Source organism: Amphiura filiformis, chromosome 3 (assembly GCF_039555335.1).
Source record: "Amphiura filiformis chromosome 3, Afil_fr2py, whole genome shotgun sequence".
NCBI lineage: Eukaryota > Metazoa > Echinodermata > Ophiuroidea > Amphilepidida > Amphiuridae > Amphiura > Amphiura filiformis.
This window is the reverse complement of record NC_092630.1, coordinates 63,411,259-63,433,129: the sequence shown is the minus strand read 5'-3', so window position 1 is coordinate 63,433,129 and position 21,871 is coordinate 63,411,259. Positions and strand designations below refer to the sequence as shown.

Below are 21,871 nucleotides of genomic sequence, written 5' to 3'. Positions count from 1 at the left end.
TTTCTCGTAACGCGCGCGCAAACGGCTATCTTCTTATTTGCGAGCCTAATAAAACAACAGAAAATATTTCACAAATTTAGAAAATATCTGTTAAGAAAGTTTGTTTTTGATGTATTTTGTTTGTTTTTTCCGCTATCTACTCAAGATAGTTTTTTTTAAATAAAATACAACGAAAGTAAGTAAAAAAGGTTGACAATATTTTGTTATCTACTGATGATACCATTTGGAACCGTCAACCGTATGAACAATTTTTTTTTTTTAATCATAGAAGTCAGAAATTTCAGTTGGTATATTTTTTTGTCACTACATGTTTGTTGTTTGTTTGCTTGTTTGTTATCTACTCAGGGTAGAATTTACGGTGTGATTTGCAAATCATTATAGGCCCTTTGCGACATCACGCATCATCTGCTGTCAAAAAACGCGCTCAAAGCCTACTTACCGGCTGCATCAGTTTCTCGGAACTCGCAGACGGCTTTGTGGGCTTAATAAAACAACACAGAAAATCAAAGGTATATTTTAAAACTGGTCAACAACACTCACTTTTTGAACCGAATATTTCAGAGAAACCATTCTCCGTCCTCAGCGGTGTAATGCTGTTGGTAGACTGACTGATGATTCTCCAGTGACAGTGTTTCTAGATGTTATTGACAATGTCCTTTTTGTCCTTTGTGATGGTGTTTCTAGAAGAGAATCATATATTCTAGAAAGTTCTCGGCCCCCGTCCCTATTTAGGGTGGGGCTTGTCTCTTGTTTGATTTTAATGGCTTCCCTCACTTTCCTCGGCAAAAACTTGTCTTCTCTGCAGAGGACTTTAACATTTCCAATGTCCGGTTTATGTCCGGTGTCCTTGCTATATGCTCTGCTAATGCCGACTGATTTGAGGTTGTCTTGGCAGTGTGTTCTTTCAGGCGCTCACCGAGGGTTCGCTTGGTTTCACCCACGTACACTTTCTCGCAGCCTTCACAGGGTACACGGTACACAACTCCTGACTTGTCTTCCTCGCGAGGTTTGTCTTTCGGGGCAACAAGTAATTGGCGAAGCGTTTGGTGCGGTTTGAATACCACCGATACACCGTAACTGCCGAGTATTCTTTTGACCTTTTCTGATAGGCCCTGGACGTACGGAACTACAACAAATGTCTTATTTTTGGAAGAGGATTCCGAATCGCACTGTTTTTCAACCGGTTGTTTTTTGGTTTGAGCACGTTTAAAACTCCACTCCTCGTAGCCGCAGCGTCTAAGGCCCCTTTGACGTGATTTATTTCTTTTCTCGATCTTCCGTATCAGTAACTAAAGTATCTGCCCGATGGAAAAGGGTTCTGATTACACTGAGTTTGTGTTCAAGTGGATGGTGGGAATCAAAAGCCAAATACTGGTCAGTATGTGTAGGTTTCCGGTAAATACTGACCTTTACCGTACCGTCTGTTTGTCTTTTTACCAAAGTATCTAGGAATGGTAATTGACCGTCCTTCTCTGGATCGTTGGTAAATTTGATATGTTCATTTTGACTGTTAATGTGGTCAGTGAACTGTTGGACTTTCTCCTTATTGATTACTACGAAGGTATCGTCCACATAACGAAGCCAAATTCTTGGGGGTCAGCGGTGGATGTTAGCGCTTTGTTTTCAAACCATTCCATGTATAAGTTGGCGATAATCGGGCTGACCGGGAGGCCCATTGCGCATCCATGATCTTGTTGGTATAATTGTCCTCTAAACTTGAAATAAGTGGTGGTTAAGCAGAATTCAAGGAGCTTGATTATTTCTTTTTCATTGAGATATGTTCTTTTTGTCCAGCTCTTGTCTTTATCAAGCAATTCTTTTACTATATCCAAAGCACCATCGACCGGAACACTGGTGAACAGAGCGGTCACATCGTAAGATGTTAAGACTTCCGCTTCATCAAGTTTAAGAGTTTGTAACTTGGAAACAAAGTCCTGGGAATTCTGGATATGGTGAGGGGAATTCCCAACCAAGGGTGATAAAAGGTCTGCCAGGAAACGGGCAAGGCTATAACATACCGAGCCGATGCTGGACACAATTGGTCTGACAGGTACGCTGGCTTTATGGACTTTGGGTAGACCGTAGATGCAAGGGACTACACATGCGGATGGCCGAAGCTTATCATACAAGTTCTGGTCAATGGACTTTTTCTCTTTGAGTTCCTTAAGAAGCTTAAGCAGTTTGTTCTTGTACGTGGTGGTGGGATCTTTATTAAGCTTTGAGTAGGTCTTTTTATCACTCAATAACTCATTTACTTTGGTGTCATAAGTGTCAAAAAGGACAAAAAGGACATTGTCAATAACATCTAGAAACACTGTCACTGGAGAAGCATCAGTCAGTCTACCAACAGCATTACACCGCTGAGGACGGAGAATGGTTTCTCTGAAATATTCGGTTCAAAAAGTGAGTGTTGTTGACCAGTTTTAAAATATACCTTTGATGTCTATTCCCAACACGTATAAATCTCTTCATTCGCAACACAGAAAATATTTCACAAATTTAGAAAACGTCTATTAGGAAAGTTTGTTTTGATCTTTTTTTTTGTTTGTTTATTTGTATTGGTTTTTCCGCTATCTACTCAAGATATTATTTATTTGTAAAATACAAAGAAATTGAGAAAGGTTGAATATATTTTGTTAGGCCTATCTACTGATGATAGCATTTTTAAACCTAATGAAATAATACGAAAAAGAAGGAAATCATAAGACTTAGCATGAGACGAGTCAGAAAGATCATTTCGTATATTTTTTTTTATATTTCATGTTTGTTTGTCTGTCTGTCTGTCTGTTTTTTATCTACTCAAGATACCATTTACGGTGCGATTTACAAATCACCCGTTGCGACATCCATCATCTTCTGTGAACACGCGCGAGCCCACTTACGACCTGCATCACTTACGATCTGCATCATTTTCTCGTATAACGCGCGCGCAGACGGCTATCTTCTAAAGATAGCATTGCGGGCCTAATAAAACAACAGAACATATTTCACAAATTTAGAAAACATCTGTTAGAAAAGTTTGTTTTTGTTGGGTTTTTTTTTTGGTCTTTTCCGCGGAATTTTTATTTAATAAAATACAACGAAAGTAAGTAAGAAATGTTGACAATATTTTGTTATCTACTGATGATACCATGTGGAACCGTATGAAGTAATTAAAAAAAATCATAGAAGTCAGAAATTTCATTTGGTATATTTTTTTTGTTACTACATATTTGTTGTTTGTTTGCTTATTCATTTGTTACCAGCTCAATGTAGAATTTACGGTGTGATTTGTAATCATTATAGGCCCTTTGCGACATCACGCATCATCTGCTGTCAAAAAACGCGCTCAAAGCCTATACTTACCGGCTGCACCATTTTCTCGGAACTCGCAGGCTACGGCTTTACGGGCTTAATAAAAACAACACAGAAAATATTTCACAAATTTAGAAAAAGTCTGTTAGGAAAGTTTGTTTTGCTGTTTTTTGTTTGTTTATTTGTTTGCTCGTTAGTTCTTCCACTATCAACTCAAGATAGTATTTATTTGTAAAATACAAAGATATTGAGAAAGGTTGAATATAATTTTGTTAGGCCTATCTACTGATGATAACATTTGGTGTGTTTTTTATATTTCATGTTTGTTTGTCTGTCTCTTTGTGGTTTTTTTTATCTACTCAAGATACCATTTATTACGGTGCAATTTGCAAATCACCCGTTGCGACATCCATTATCTTTTGTGAACACGCGCGAGCCCACTTACGACCTGCATCATTTACGATCTGCATCATTTTCTCGCGCGGCAAAACGGCTATCTTCTGAAGATATCATTGCGGGCCTAATAAAGCAACAGAAAATTTTTCACAAATTTAGAAAACATCTGTTAAGAAAGTTTGTTTTTGATGTATTTTGTTTGTTTTTTCCGCTATCTACTCAAGATAGTTTTTTTTTAAATAATAAAATACAACGAAAGTAAGTAAAAAAGTTGACAATATTTTGTTATCAACTGATGATACCATTTGGAACCGTATGAACTAATTTTTAAAAAAATCATAGAAGTCAGAAATTTCATTTGATATATTTTTTTTGTTACTACATATTTGTTGTTTGTTTGCTTATTCGTTTGTTACCAGCTCAAGGTAGAATTTACGGTGTGATTTGTAATCATTATAGGCCCTTTGCGACATCACGCATCATCTGCTGTCAAAAAACGCGCTCAAAGCCTACTTACCGGCTGCACCATTTTCTCGGAACTCGCAGACGGCTTTACGGGCTTAATAAAAACAACACAGAAAATATTTCACAAATTTAGAAAAAGTCTGTTAGGAAAGTTTGTTTTGCTGTTTTTTTGTTTGTTTATTTGTTTGCTCGTTAGTTCTTCCGCTATCTACTCAAGATAGTATTTATTACTTTTGTAAAATGCAAAGATATTGAGAAAGGTTGAATATATTTTGTTAGGCCTATCTACTGATGATAACATTTTTAAACCTTTAAAATTTTTAGCATGAGACGAGTCAGAAAGATCATTTTTTTATATTTGATGTTTGTTTGTCTGTCTCTTTGTGATTTTTTTATCTACTCAAGATACCATTTACGGTGCAATTTGCAAATCACCCGTTGCGACATCCATCATCTTTTGTGAACACGCGCGAGCTCACTTACGACCTGCATCATTTACGATCTGCATCATTTTCTCGTAACCCGCGCGCAAACGGCTGTCTTCTGAAGATAGCATTGCGGGCCTAATAAAACAACAGAAAATATTTCACAAATTTAGAAAATATCTGTTAAGAAAGTTTTTTTTGATGTATTTTGTTTGTTTTTCCGCTATCTACTCAAGATAGTTTTCTTTTAAATAAAATACAACCAAAGTAAGTAAAAAAGGTTGACAATATTTTGTTATCTATACTGATGATACCATTTGGAACCGTATGAACTATTTTTTTTTAAATCATAGAAGTCAGAAATTTCATTTGGTATATTTTTTGTTACTACTTGTTTGTTGTTTGTTTGGTTGTTATCTACAGGGTAGAATTTATGGTGTGATTTGCAAATCATTATAGGCCCTTTGCGACATCACGCATCATCTGCTGTCAAAAAACGCGCCGACGAGTCAGAAAGATCATTTTCGTATTTTTTGTTTGTTTCATGTTTGTTTGTCTGTCTGTTTGTTTGTGTTTTTTTTATATATATATATATATACTCAAGATACCATTTACGGTGCAGTTTGCAAGTCACCCGTTGCATGCGTGCGACATCCATCATCTTTTGTGAACACGCGTGGGCCCACTTACGACCTGCATCATTTACGATCTGCATCATTTTCTCGTAACCCGCGCGCAAACGGCTGTCTTCTGAAGATAGCATTGCGGGCCTAATAAAACAACAGAAAATATTTCACAAATTTAGAAAATATCTGTTAAGAAAGTTTGTTTTTGATGTGTTTTGTTTGTTTTTGTTTGCTCGTTAGTTCTTCCGCTATCTACTCAAGATAGTATTTATTACTTTTGTAAAATACAAAGATATTGAGAAAGGTTGAATATATTTTGTTAGGCCTATCTACTGATGATAACATTTTTAAACCTTTAAAATTTTTAGCATGAGACGAGTCAGAAAGATAATTTTTTTTATATTTGATGTTTGTTTGTCTGTCTCTTTGTGATTTTTTTATCTACTCAAGATACCATTTACGGTGCAATTTGCAAATCACCCGTTGCGACATCCATCATCTTTTGTGAACACGCGCGAGCTCACTTACGACCTGCATCATTTACGATCTGCATCATTTTCTCGTAACCCGCGCGCAAACGGCTGTCTTCTGAAGATAGCATTGCGGGCCTAATAAAACAACAGAAAATATTTCACAAATTTAGAAAATATCTGTTACGAAAGTTTGTTTTTGATGTGTTTTGTTTGTTTTTTGTTTGTTTTTTCCGCTATCTACTCAAGATAGTATTTTTTTAAATAAAATACAAAGAAAATAAGTAAGAAAGGTTGACAATATTTTGTTATCAACTGATATGATGATACCATTTGGAACCGTATGAACCAATTTTTTTTTTAAATCATAGAAGTCAGAAATTTCATTTGGTATATTTTTTTTGTTACTACATATTTGTTGTTTGTTTGCTTATTTAGAGAATAAACGATAGGAATTTTTATTTTGCCTATCCTCTACCGTGTGATAGACGACAGGCAGGTCCAATATTTTGAGTAGTGGATGCCGGCGCAGCCGGTATCCACTACGATAAAAATATTGGACCTGCCTGTCGTCTATCATAGGTAGAGGATAGGCAAAAAAAAAATTCCTATCGTTTATTCTCATTCTTAGTCAGTTAAATATTATAGTAAACAATTTTTTAAAGCAAAAACTAAGTTACCGTCATAAAACTCCCTCATTATAAAATGAACGAAACTTGTTTACAACTTTACGTATTCTGTTGTGCGTACTGCTAGCGCGTTCGCGTATTCCGCACTAGTCTACGCATCCAGCGCGATACATACGCGCACCTCTACACGCGTGTTACGGATTATCAAGACGCATGATGACGTGGGGTCGTCTACGGCCTGATAGACGGCACCCAAAATCATGCGATTGTCCAATCAGAAAGGTGTCTACGAACTAGACCACTCCCACTGACTAAGAATCGTTTGTTACCAGCTCAAGGTAGAATTTACGGTGTGATTTGTAATCATTATAGGCCCTTTGCGACATCACGCATCATCTGCTGTCAAAAAACGCACTCAAAGCCTACTTACCGGCTGCACCATTTTCTCGGAACTCGCAGACGGCTTTACGGGCTAATAAAAACAACACAGAAAATATTTCACAAATTTAGAAAAAGTCTGTTAGGAAAGTTTGTTTTGCTGTTTTTTTGTTTGTTTATTTGTTTGCTCGTTAGTTCTTCCGCTATCTACTCAAGATAGTATTTATTTGTAAAATACAAAGATATTGAGAAAGGTTGAATATATTTTGTTATAGGCCTATCTTCTGATGATAACATTTTTAAACCTTTAAAATTTTTAGCATGAGACGAGTCAGAAAGATCATTTGGGTTTTTTTTAAATATTTTATGTTTGTTTGTCTATCTCTTTGTGTTTTTTTTTTATCTACTCAAGATACCATTTACGGTGCAATTTGCAAATCACCTTTTGTGAACACGCGCGAGCCCATCATTTACGATCTGCATCATTTTTCTCGTAACCCGCGCGCAAACGGCTATCTTCTGAAGATAGCATTGCGGGCCTAATAAAACAACAGAAAATATTTCACAAATTTAGAAAACATCTGTTAAGAAAGTTTCTTTTTGATGTATTTTGTTTGTTTTTTCCGCTATCTACTCAAGATAGTATTTTTTTAAAATAAAATACAAAGAAAGTAAGTAAGAAAAGTTGACAATAATTTGTTATCTACAGATGATACCATTTGGAACCGTATGAACTAATTTTTAAAAAATCATAGAAGTCAGAAATTTAATTTGGTATATTTTTTTTGTTACTTCATGTTTGTTGTTTGTTTGCTTATTCGTTTGTTACCTGCTCAAGGTAGAATTTACGGTGTGATTTGTAATCATATAGGCCCTTTGCGACATCACGCATCATCTGCTGTCAAAAAACGCGCTCAAAGCCTATACTTACCGGCTGCATCAGTTTCTCGGAAGTCGCAGACGGCTTTGTGGGCTTAATAAAACAACACAGAAAATATTTCACAAATTTAGAAAACATCTAGGCCTATTAGGAAAGTTTGTTTTGATGTTTTTTGTTTGTGTGTTTATTTGTACTAGTTTTTCCGCTATCAAGATAGTATTTATTTGTAAAATACAAAGAAATTGAGAAAGGTTGAATATATTTTGTTAGGCCTATCTACGGATAATAGCATTTTTAAACCTTTAAAATTTTTAGCATGAGACGAGTCAGAAAGATCATTTGGTATATTTTTTTAATGTTTCATGTTTGTTTGGCTGTCTCTTTGTTTGTGTTTTTTTTATCTACCCAAGATACCATTTACGGTGCAATTTGCAAATCACCCATTTGCAACATCCATCACATTTTGTGAACACGAGCGAGCCCACTTACGACCTGCATCATTTACGATCTGCATCATTTTCTCGTATATAACCCGCGCGCAAACGGCTATCTTCTGAAGATAGCATTGCAGGTCTAATAAAACAATAGAAAACATCTGTTAGGAAAGTTGGTTTTAGATGTTTTCTGTTTGTTTTTTTGTGTTTTTTTCCGCTATCTACTCAAGATAGTATGTTTTTAAATAAATTACAACGAAAGTAAATAAGAAAGGTTGACAATATTTTGTTATCTACTGATGATACCATTTGGAACCGTATGAACTAATATTTTAAAAAAATCATAGAAGTCAGGAATTTCATTTGGTATACGGCTTTACGGGCTTAATAAAACAACACAGAAAATATTTCACAAATTTAGAAAACGTCTGTTACAAAAGTTTGTTTTGATGTTTTTTGTTTGTTTGTTTATTTGTTTGCTTGTTAGTTTTTCCGCCATCTACTCAAGATAGTATTTATTTGTAAAATACAAAGAAATTGAGAAAGGATGAATATATTTTGTTAAGCCTAGGCCTATCTACTGATGATAGCATTTTTAAACCTAATGAAATAATACAAAAAAGAAGGAAATCATAAGACTTAGCATGAGACGAGTCAGAAAGATCATTTGGTATAAAACAACAGACAATATTTCACAAATTTAGAAAACATCTGTTAGGAAAGTTTGTTTTTGATGGGTTTTTTTCCGCTATCTACTCAAGATAGTATTTTTTTAAATAAAATACAACGAAAGTAGATAAGACAGGTAGGTTAACAATATTTTGTTATCTACTAATGATACCATTTGGAACCGTATGAACTAATGTTTTTTTTAAATCATAGAAGTCAGAAATTTCATTTGGTATATTTTTTGTTACTACATGTTAGTTGTTTGTTTGCTTGTTTGTTTGTTATCTACTAAAGGTAGAATTTACGGTGTGATTTGCAAATCATTATAGGCCCTTCGCGACATCACGCATCATCTGCTGTCAAAAAACGCGCTCAAAGCCTACTTACCGGCTACATCATTTTCTCGGAACTCGCAGACGGCTTTACGGGCTTAATAAAACAACACAGAAAATATTTCACAAATTTAGAAAACGTCTGTTAGGAAAGTTTGTTTTGATTTTGTTTTTGTTTATTTGTTTGCTTGTTAGTGTTTCCGCTATCTACTCAAGATAGTATTTATTTGTAAAATACAAAGAAATTGAGAAAGGTTGAATATATTTTGTTAAGCGTATCTACTGATGATAGCATTTTTAAACCTAATGAAATAATACAGAAAAGAAGGAAATCATAAGACTTAGCATGAGACGAGTCAGAAAGATCACTTGGTAAAATTTTTTTATATTTCATGTTTGTTTGTCTGTCTGTTTGTTTGTGTTTTTTATCTTTACTCAAGATACCATTTACGGTGTAATTTGCAAATCACCTTTTGTGAACACGCGCGAGCCCACTTACGACCTGCATCTAATTACGATCTGCATCATTTTCTCGTAACGCGCGCGCAAACGGCTATCTTCTGAAGATAGCATTGCGGGCCTAATAAAACAACAGAAAATATTTCACAAATTTAGAAAACATCTGTTAGGAAAGTTTGTTTTTGATGTTTTTTGTTTGTTTACTCAAGATAGTATTTAAAAAAAAAAAAATACAACAAAAATAAGTAAGAAAGGTTGACAATATCAGGCCTATCTACTGATGATATCATTTTTAAACCTAATGAAATTTATTTATTTATAACATTCGGCAGAAGCCAGGCTAAACCCACTCAGAGGCTACTAAATTCAAGGGATGCCTCCAGATATGACGGGACAGGGATATGGGAAGAGGTCCGATTTTAGAAGCAGGAGGAAAACCGGAGCACCCGCAGGAAAACCTGCGAGGACGAGCATGGATCGGCAACCAAACTCACATGTGGCACCACGGGGAGTTGAACCCGGGCCACAGTGGTGAGAAGCGAGTGAGAAGACCACTGCACTAACCCGCCCTCCCGGAAATAAGGAAATCATAAGACTTAGCATGAGACGAGTCAGAAAGATCTTTTGGTATATTTTTTTATATATTTCATGTTTGTTTGTCTGTCTGTTTGTTTGTGTTTGTTTGTTTGTTTTTATCTACTCAAGATACCATTTACGGTGCAAGTTGCAAATCACCCGTTTGGACATCCATCATCTTCTTGTTTGTTTGTTATCTACTCAAGGTAGAATTTACGGTGTGATTTGCAAATCATTATTGGCCCTTTGCGACATCACGCCTCATCCGCACTTAAAAAATGCGCTGTAAGCCTTCTTACGAGCTGCATCATTTTCTCGGAACTCGCAGATGGCTTTACGGGCTTAATAAAAGAACACAGAAAATATTCACAAATTTAGAAAACATATGTTAGGAAAGTTTGTTTTGATGGTTTTTGTTTATTTGTTTGCTTGTTAGTTTTTCCGCTATCTACTCAAGATAGTATTTATTGGACACTTTGGTGTAGGAAAAACAACACTAGACTCTTTTTGACAAAGTGAATAATATAATTTTTGGTCATCATGGTGTAGGAAAAACATTAAGTCTCTAATATACACATAGTAAATAATATATCATATTGGACACCATTGTGTATGAAAAACAACATTAGGCTAAAATTTAATGGGCTCTGGTGTTACGCATTAAAGTATCTGAAATTAATAGGCCTATACAACTAAGCCAAATAAACAAAACAAGTTTGCTCCCTGTTGTAGCGCGCGCATTACGTTTTTGACGGCTTATTTGGTGCATTAGATTTTTTTTCACTTACAAAGAAATTTTAAAAAACCCCGTGAAATCGCAAAAAAATAATATAAAACACTACTAGAGTAAACATTTACACATTACACAACAAACGAGCGTAGTGAAAAACTACTGGAGAACTAACGTCACACATTTTTTTAATACTTTTTTAATCTGCAGATTGAAAGGGGATCATAAATATTCTTGAATATGAAGAAATGTGCTTTTTTTGTGTGTGTTTCGGAGAGACCCACTGTAAATTCCCATCCCAATTTGCAGCAAAAAAGGCGTTTTGTTTTTCATTTGAAGTCATGAATTAAAAAAAAAACGTATTTCGCATTTGACTTTTTTGACCTGCTACAGGAAACAAACAGTATAATTGAAGTGTAATTGAAATTTTTGTAATGCAAGAAATTGCTAAAAATAGTCCAAAAATCACTTGTTTGAATACACTTTCCATGACCCGGCAAGTCATTTTTCAAACAATTTCCCAATTAAAAATTATTTGTTTAGGTAAAAACTGCGCAAAAATCACCAAAAAATGGCATTTTCACTCATAAATCAAATGTATTGAACCAAGTGATGATTTTGTTCATAGATATTACTACATGTCCATGTATGTGTCATGTCTTCTTCACACCAGATACATGAGATATAAGTTTTTACTCCATTTGAATTCACTCGACTCGACTTTCAGACCCAAATACTCGACTCGACTCGAGACTGCAGCCCTGGGTCACTCTACTCGACTCGAAACTCGAGTTTGACGACTCTACTACATGTCTTCTGCATATCACCCTTTTAGCAGCCGTTCGAAAGGGTATTTCCAGGATCCAAATCAAGATAATAAAAATGTAGGTGTACAGGAACATGACAATGATTAGTATGAAGTGACTTCCATGTTGAATGAAAGTCAAATTCAGACACACATATATAGAGTTAAATATTATCGTCAGTAATGTTGGTAAAACTATCATGGATGCCACAATCATAGGTTTCATTGATTTGAAGTGAAGCTGTCGTTTAGAATGTCTGCTTTGTTGTCCTTCTGTAAGATTGTTGTTCTTCATCATGTTCATTGCAAGAATTCGTATTCTTATGACATTAAATCCGAAGAACATCAACGGAATAAAGAGAATCACACTTCGTAATATAGTCATTCCCAGTAACTGGTCAGATGTGTAATTAGAAGATGGAATAAAAACACAAACATGATACTCACAGCGATATTCTGCCGACCAGTTGCAAATAAATCCATCAGGAAGTGATACAGATAATGCCAATATCGAAGAACCAAGTATCAACCGTCTAGTTCTCTGAGTTGTTATTATAGAATGGTACTTCAGCGGTTTATTGAAAAATGTGTAGCGATGATAATTTAATATAATTGCCATAAATATGCTCGTTAATGTCCAGAAGTTTACTCCGAAGGCGCATAAGGCACAAAATGCATCCCCCAAGATCCATCGATCGTCAGGTAAAGTTGTCAATAACGGAATGAAGATGAAGACACCAATCATGATGTGACAAATACTAGAAGATATCATTACAATCTTATTATGAGTGTGAATGTCCTTGGCTATAAGAGTCACAGCAGCAAGGAACGCGTTCCCAAGAAGATTGCATAATGTAATACAAACGATGACTATGATTTGAAGTGACACAATGATGTGAGAACTTCGTGAATCCGAACATTGAAATGTAACCGATTCATTCGCCATAGTAAGTTATATTTTAGGAAACAAAAATGGTAGGTCGTTCATCTGTAATAGATCCCCAGCATCATTCACTCACTGTTAACGTAGCTAATTACCGACGGATGGGTTCGTCAGGAGAGAGAGAGAAACAACTAGCATAATCTGCTAATAGGAAGAGGGTTTGATTTCATGCACCGTTAACCTTCTTTTTTTTTTGTTATTTGTAACGTTTGACAACAACCTGCGCACAAGATGCAAAATGCTTCCTCAAAAGGCCGGTAATATGCAAAAAGCCTGTAATATTAAAACTCCAAAAGGCCGGTAATAATGATATATGATATTATTAGTATGACAATTATATACAATGTTCTTAACTTCTTAGAATGAATATGATAAAAGATTGATAAGATAGAAGACTGCAAATGAAACATCCGTCCGAATTGATGAGCCGACAACCTGATATTAAATTTATTATATTATATAAATTTCACTTGGAATTATTGCAACATAATTGAACTACTAGTATATAGTTACCGCAACGCTTTTCTATGACGTCCTCATCTGCTCATACAGGGTATCTCAATAAAATCAGAAACCCTCATTGCGCCCTCTTTTTCTCCTATTTCTGAAGAGTTGATCAAATATATTTTGGTATGTAAAGAAACCTTCAATCGTTAGCTTTAATAAACCAAAACAATTGTTTCAATCGGCTGCCAATTTTGGAAGATATACCCTCTTTAAGAAATGTACCCGTTTGTCACTCTGTCCACGGATGAGGTTTGGCTACATCAAATATTAAAACGAAACACACGGTTAATGACATGGATAGATAATAGCATCAGACTTTGGAACGCATTCACTATGAGCGAAGATCAACAGCTAGCCTCCAACATCTTCGCAACTGTATTACTGCTGCATTCGCAAGTATACGGCGCACAAAGAGGGTACGCAGTGCAATTGATGTAATGAGGACCAGGGCTGAAACCTGTATTCGTCAAGGAGGAACTGGGTAGAGGGCAAAGCAGCGCAGTAAACCCACTATACAGAAGAACCAAGGACATTATTAAACAGCCCTCTTCAGGATACCAAAAAAAAAAAAAAGAGAAATGACATGTTGTAAATCACGAAACAACAAAGTAAGAAAGTATGAAACATAACAAAACAAAAAGTTTAATTGCAAGTATAGAAAGAGAAGTCACATGTTTAAGAATGAGAATAAAGGTATTGTTTTTAGCCGCTGTCGTGCATCTATCGTCTCATATAACACGGGCGACATCATTATTTTTCGCCTCGTTGTTTTACTGATGAAATGTACATATAGCAAAAATAATGTAAAACATGAGTTAGAACAGATAGAGGTGTGAATCTGGATGCTATATAAATGCTATCTTCTATAGATAGGTAACATAAACATAAAAATCAAAATATACTCTAAGACTTTCTTAGCACACGCCCTGTGTGCATTAAAAAGCGTCATTCGGCCTGATGCTGAGCTTTTAAAAACAAAAAGGTAAAGACAGAGAGACATGTTGGGCCAGAACGTGGTGATTCTATAATATATGATACCAGTTCACATAATCAGTTCACACCTTCTATACACTTAAAATGAAGACCGAGACAAGTTTCATCTATATTCATGATATTTGGCTAAAGGTGATAAGCCCGGTGATAAGACATTAAACATATATTAATACGTAATAGGAATAATAGTCCATTCATCGGAAACACCTGGATCTCCAACCCCTACGAAGATCAGCACTTGGTCACCATAATGGAAGAACTACAACGCTGTTTTCTGAGATTCAGGATGCTTTAAATGCCATACGCCCCGGGCATACGACTACACCAGGCACAAAAAGAAACTCGTCAGTTATATTCATCCTTGCTGTTCAATAGCTTGATAATTTTGGATTATTCTGAAATATGCATTTTGTTAATTGGACTTTGCTTTCTCATTTGACACCCTGTTCGTGAACTTTGAGCAAGAATTGACCAAGATATGCGCCTCCAAACTCTCAAACCCCAAAATGAAAAGTTGCAATTTTAACGATTCAATTGTGCCTGTTACACTGTGTCATAGAAACACATTGTGGTAAAATAATGCTGTAAGTGAAATCTTAACTTTCCTGGTCTAGCATTTACATGTTATATCAGGATGATGAATCTTATATTCGGACGGATGTTTAATTTTACTTTATCATATCAAACTTTTATAATATTAATTTTAAGAACATTGAGGTATATTGTACTACTACTAATATTATTATTACCGGCCCTTTGGAGATTTCAGGAAGTATATTGTATTTTGTGTGCAGATTAACAGCGTATGAAACTTACAGTCTCTTCCTAGTATTATTAGCAGATTTTGACAGTTGTTTTTCTCTCTCTCATAATTTTGTTCCAGTAAAACTTCGCAACAAACCCATTCACACGTTTTTAATAGATCTCCAACTCCACGTCGATATGCACTGATTTTTTCGTCACAAGTTTCTCGTATTGTGCAATAAATATCATGCACAGAAAATGTTGATTCAATTTCTGTAAAATAAAGTGAGTTATTCTCACGTTTACCACAACTACAAATAATTTGGATGCCGTAACCCTGACGAACCCACCCGGCTACATACCATCCAACTGTAACAACAGGGAGTGAATGATGCTTGGAGCTGCTTGGGATCTATTACAGATTCATAAACGACCTACCATTTAAAACCATACTATGGCGAATGAATCGGCTACATTTCAATGTTCGGATTCACGAAGTTCTCACGTCAGTGTGTCACTTCAAATCATAGTCATCGTTTGTATTACATTATGCAATCTTCTAGGGAACGCGTTTCTTGCTGCTGTGACTCTTATAGCCGAGGACATTCACACTCATAATAAGATTGTGCTGGTAGCTTCTAGTATTTGTCACATTATGATTGGTGTCTTCATCTTCATTCCACTATTGACAACTTTACCTGACGATCGATGGATCTTGGGGGATGCATTTTGTGCACTGTGCGCCTTCGGAGTAAACTTCTGGACATTAACGAGTATGTTCATGGCAATGATATTTAATTATCATCGTTACACATATTTTAACAAACCGTTGACATACCATTCTATTATAACAACACGGAAAACTACGCGTTTGGTATTTGGTTCTTCGGTATTGGCATTATCTGTATCACTTCCTGATTTATTTATTTGCAATTGGTCGGCAGAATATCGCTGTGAGTATCATGTTTGTGTTTTTATTCCATCATCTGATTTGAAATCTAATCTCTTACTGAGAATGACTATATTACGAAACGTTCTTCTCTTTATCCCGTTGATGTCCATAGGATTTAATGTCATAAGAATGCGAATTCTGGCAATGAAGAACATTACTCTTACAGGGCAACAAAACAGACATTCTAAGCTACAGCTTCACTTCAAATCGATGAAACCCGTGATTTTGGCATCCATAGTTTTGCCAACAATGCTGACGATACTATTTAACTCTATCTATGTGTGTCTGAATTTGACTTTCATTCAACATGAAACTCACTTCATACTAATTATTGTCATGTTCTTGTACACCTACATTTTTATTATCCTGCATTGTATCTTGAACAAACCCTTTCGAACTGCTGCTAAAAGTGTAATTTGTGGCAGATATGTAGTCGAGTCATCAAATTCGAGTTTCGAATCGAGTCGAGTGGTCATCGCTGATCTAGCGCTAGAGTCTCGGGTCGAGTCTAGTTGAGTATTTGGGTCAGAAAGTCTACATGTAGTCGAGTGAATTCAACATTACTTTACATGTTATAGGACTTAACGTTTCATTATGTATTGTAACATATTATGGATAATGATTATAAACTACAAACAAAAAGTATCTTTACACTTGGTAAAGACCCCTATTGTTCTTTTAACATTAAATGTTTACGATTGTTGTTTGTTCTTCCACCTAGGGCCTATAGGATATTCTTTTCATGTCAAACGAAATACTGCTGGTGAAAAGCAAAAACATATTGGATACTAATAATTTGTGGGTGTGGCGTTTCTTTTATTAGAGTCACGCGGTAGCCGTGACCAGCAAGTTTAAAAAAAAAAGACTGATAAAGAAGACTAATAACAGATGCTCCCGCGAGACTATATTTATCTATTGTTCGATGTTATTTTTCGCTGGGTACCAAATGTATCTAAAACCATGCTAAATGTTATTTACAGTCCCAGGTGTAATATCTTGACAACTCATTAATTCAAAAAGGGCCACCAATCCTACAGTCAATCATTGTTCGTAATAAACAAATATTTTTGCTTCCATTTCACGCGGTATTTCATAGCGAAAATTAGTGGCAAATCATAGTGATCCAGAATTTTTGGACACTGCTACAGGTCTACCTGGTTATCACCTTCACACTACTTTTTCAGATACACTTCCAAATATACCCTAGCAGTTTCTGAGATACCCTACATACAAATTCTGAGCCCCATTCGCCAAAAATTCAAGTTTTTCACAATTCTTTTGTTCTTATCGGACGACGCATCCATTTATATAATAAATGCTGTATTTCGACAGAGTAATTTACAGCAGAGGCCCGTGGCCTAATGGTTAGAGCGCGTGACTCCAGATACGCTATCCCGAGTTCGAAACCCGGTGACCAACTGATTTATTTTTCAATGTTTTATTAAACAATTTATTGTCATTAATCAAGGATAACATAATTTTAAACATCCAGTGCTATTGTGATATTATTTTTTTTATTAAAGCAAGTTGTTTCATTCTCAGGGAAATTGTTTATTGTATTAAGGGCCTATTTAAAAACACAGTATAGTGTGATACAACACTATCAACAAGGATCAAAAGAAATCTGAATAACACAAGAAACTAGATCAGGTATGGTTCGAAAGGCAAGGTTTAGGGAAATCATGAATTCCAACATTTTTGCAAATATCTCCAAAACCTTTCATGATACAATCTCAAGTGAGTTTGTGCTTATGTAGGGATATGTTGGCCATGTTATGAAGGTAATAAAACCGTTGCCATGGTAACCAAGCAGTCGCTATTGGCTTCTGACCAATCACATTAAAAGTTGGTTTTTCCTGTTTTTTCGCAAATCACTTCATTTTTCCCAATAGAAGTATACTCACATGTTGAGTCATGTTCCTGCACACCTCCACTGATTTTCCCGTAAAAAGTTTGTAAGTAATATGGAATCTGTGGCCAAAAAACGAAAATTTCACTTTGACCCCCCCTCCACTGGGATTTTTTTACGGGAAAATCAGTGCAGGGATATCCAACTAGATTGCCCCGCAGGGCTACAAAGAACCACAAACCGCGAAATTTGGATATCCAGCTACAATAGAAATATCCAACTAGATTTCCCCGCAGGGCTACAAAGAACCACAAACCGCGAAATTTGGATATCCAACTAGATTGCCCGCAGGGCTATAAAGAACCACACACCACGAAATATGGATGTCCAACAAGTTTTAACTATAAATTAGCCCTCGATAGAGGCAAGGCTTGAAGGATAAGGAAAATTATAACAACGAACCGCGAAAGACCTCCATCAACCGCCGCTCAATAGAGATATCCAACTAGATTGCCTGCAGGGCTACAAAGAACCACAAACGGCGAAATTTGGATATCCAACTAGATTGCCCCGCAGGGCTACAAAGAACCACACACCGCGAAATATGGATATCCAACAAGCTTAAACAATAAATTAGCCCCGATAGAGGACAGGGCTTGAAGAATAAAGGAATACCACGAACCGCGAAAGACCGCCAACAACCGCCGCTCAATAGAGATATCCAACTAGATTGCCTGCAGGGCTACAAAGAACCACATACGGCGAAATTTGGATACCAACTAGATTGTCCCAGGGCTACATTATAGAACCACGTATATTTTAGTTATAGGTCTAGCTACATATACTCATATTTTTATTGTCATAAATCAAGAATAATATTATTCAAACTTCGTAACTGGATGACTTTTCAAGCTTGGAGCTACTCGGCTTCATTCATAAAAAGAAAGGAAATCTACCAAAAAAACGTTGACAACGTAAAGAAAGCAGCAAGTTTAAAAAGCCCCACCTCGGCTCACTTTTTGAAACTTGGTCCCATTTTGAACATCAACAGCAAAATCGGCGTTTTTATTTTATTTTTTTAAACAGAATACAGCGTTTCCAACAAGTTATGACGTTTTAATAATAGCATGACTGGCATTATATGCCTACTTGTTATTCATTTAATTCAATCATTAATCATGAAATTAATATTATAAAACAAAACATATATAGGATGTTGGCTTACCATACAAGAGCAAGATTATAACCTTTCTGGTCTTACAAATTAATATCGTATCGGCACATTAAAGATACATAACACATCTGGAAGTGTTTGAAGTTGATAATATTATGATAAAGTTTAAATCAGTCCCAGGAAATCAGTACGTTTTACAAATGGGACCAAGTTTCAAAAAGTGAGCCGAGGTGGGGCTTTTTAAACTTGCTGCTTTCTTTACGTTGTCAACGTTTTTTTGGTAGATCATGTTTACCTCTGATGATTAATATCTTGTACGTGAGTCTAATCTCACATTTTTACCATGTGGCTTGCACTTACTTCTAACTATTTTCAATCTTTTGTAGTGTTGTTATTCTACATTGACTTATTTAAAATCAGTTAAAATCTGGGGTGTTTTTTTTTTTTGGTTTTTTTAAGACTACGAGTAGTTAAAAACCCCTTCCTATCTGTGACTTCCCAGTCAATCAAAGCAGTGGAAGTGAGCTTGTTTATTCCTTAAAAGAAAAACAAACCAATACAAGAATCCGTGCCCAGCTTTATGGTGTTCCTGAACACACAGTCACTGTCTGTTAGTAGTGCGTGTGGTGTATACTTATCCACTCGCAAAACCAATGGACAATTGTACTGCCGTAATAGAATAGCAGGTTGAGGATGGAGATTACATTGAACTTACCAAGCTTTAACCTGCAATATCATTCTGTATGCAGAAAACGCCCAACCAGATATTCGACCCGAAGATCCCAAGCGACGCTTCAGTTGCACTTTCAAACGGATGACATTAAACAGAAAACGGAATTATTTAATATGGCATTGCTGCTTCAAAACAAAACATTATGGTCTTTCTGGGACATCAACCTCACAATTGCAGGTGTCACTATTCAAACATTCTATACGCAGCTTCGGCACAGTTTGCGATGCAGAAATGTCCAAGTCCATATCTCAGCACTTTCAAGGTCATTCAATTTATACATTCGCAACATACGGATTCGAAGTTTTATTGACCCAGGTCCAGGTCTCATCATCGCTAGCTTATTACTTTGAAATATCTAAAAACAATCAATCGCAAATTCCAAAAACTGCAGAACAGAATTGCACGTCTCATCTTTGGTGCTGGGAGACGCGAACATACATCCCCATGTTATCTGAACTTTACTGGTTGCCGATAAAGGAAATTCTTTAAATCCTCCAGCTGCTTGTTTTACAAAATCCAGTATATTTTTTAAGTACCGTAAAATGGGGTAACTTTGGGCACTTTTCAGAGTTTTTAAACCACTGCTTCCAAACAAAACCAATTATATTTCTAATTAACTCTTTTTTGTGACATTAGGGTTCCCTTCTACACCTTGAAGTTGAAAAAGATTTTTTAATAATTTTGTAAGGGTGTCCTAGGGGTTCAAAATGACCTGACCAAAGTTACCCCGCCTTTGGGGCAACTTTGGTCACAGTATTACATTCCATGAAGGAAAAAAAATCAAAAAAATTGATCTTCGCTGAATATGGGCAAGTTGTTGTTTTTGTGACATTTGACACCTTGCAAAATTAATCAAACACACATCCTTGCTCACAAATATCGATTTTTATTTTTTCTGAAAAAAATGTAAAAAATGCTGATTTTTGGTCAAAAATCCCGCTTTTTTCCTAAATTTCAAGGAAATTACACATGAGCGACTATTATTTCTTCCAAACATATTTCTTAACAAATTGACACCAAATATGACTAAAAACAATATTGCTGTACGAAAATATGACCATTTAAAAATATATATTTGACCGACCAAAGTTACCCCGCTGACCGAAGTTACCCCATTTTACGGTAGTACACTTCTTAATGTACTCTTCTAAAGACCGTAACCTCTGACCATCTTTTGGATGCTAAGGCTGGTTCCCAGCAGCTTTATAAAAGCTATTTAGATAAATTTAGTACAGTATAGTGTAGTATTATAAGGAGTCGCTTGACTGTCACAAGAGAGTCAGCTGAATCTACACGTGGAGTCAATTGACTCTACCTGTGGAGTCGTGCACGACGTGGTATAGTTATTTAAAACTGGCTCTCAAGGATCTGACTTTCACCACAGAGTCAGTTGACTCTACCTGTGGAGTCAATTGACTGTACATTCAGAGTCGACGCGATACACATGTGTTGCTGTGGTAGCGGCCATTTGCATTATGCTGCTGCTTGCTGCTGGTCAGCATTCTGGTCATGCGCACGGTGTATCATGTGTTGTTGTTTGGACAGTTTGGTGTGGTATTTTCATGCTGTGGGCTAACTTGGTCTTGAGCTGGATTCCACAGGACGGTGAGGTAAAGCTAATAATCGTAAGCTTTCCTACCTAGAGTGGGACTGTCGAAGTGACCCCGTAATGGGGCCGGGGTGACTCTATAAATGGAGTAGGCCTATGGGTTACTCTAGAAGCAGACTCCAGCCACTGCGTGACTCTATGTCTAAAATGACTGGGTTTTGAGACTGAGAGTCAAATGACTCGTGTGTAGAGTCATCAACGGTGACTCTTTAGCGGAGTCAAAAAATTATGACTCTTCAAGGGAGTCAGATGACTCCTAATATTATGGAGACAGTCATTTTAGACATAAGAGTCCCAGAATGGCTGGACTCTGCTTTCAGAGTCACCCTGACTCCAGTTTGACTTTCAGTGTAGGATGTCAATAAACCGCGGTAGATCCCAAATCAGAATTGTTCAATAAAGTGAGACCTCGTTATAATTATGCTGAGATATGTTGCATTTGACAACATATGTATACGTAAACTGTGTTTTATTGTGATTAATGTGAACGTTTAATGGACTATTATTGATACTTAAGGGACTGATCGTTATTTACGGCAGGGGGGTAATGGGCGTTTTGGAAAAAATATCGACAAAAAAATCGCGTTCCACCCCTCCCGTCCGCTCAAAATTTTCGAATTCCCCCTTGTTTTCCCGAATTTCTCCATTTAAAACTTAACACTCCCTCCTTTTGGTTCAACAAAAAATGTCGCGTTCCCCCTCAAGACCCTAAAAATTTAGTCGTAAATAACGATCGCTCCCTAAATTCGGATAAACATCTGTATATTTTCGAGTTTAACTGAATGCGTTCATCACGATT

The 21,871-nt window shown here is 36.1% G+C and overlaps 1 protein-coding gene across 1 annotated transcript in view; it reads right to left on the bottom strand.

Annotated features, from left to right (window-relative positions):
* Positions 1-21,747: 21,747 nt before the first annotated feature.
* Positions 21,748-21,871, bottom strand: part of LOC140147413 (uncharacterized) — an 85,391-nt gene continuing 85,267 nt past the window's right edge. Inside the window, exon 9 of the mRNA XM_072169191.1 lies at positions 21,748-21,771. Within this exon, the coding sequence (XP_072025292.1) occupies positions 21,748-21,771 (24 nt within the window). The remainder of the gene's footprint in view (positions 21,772-21,871) is intronic.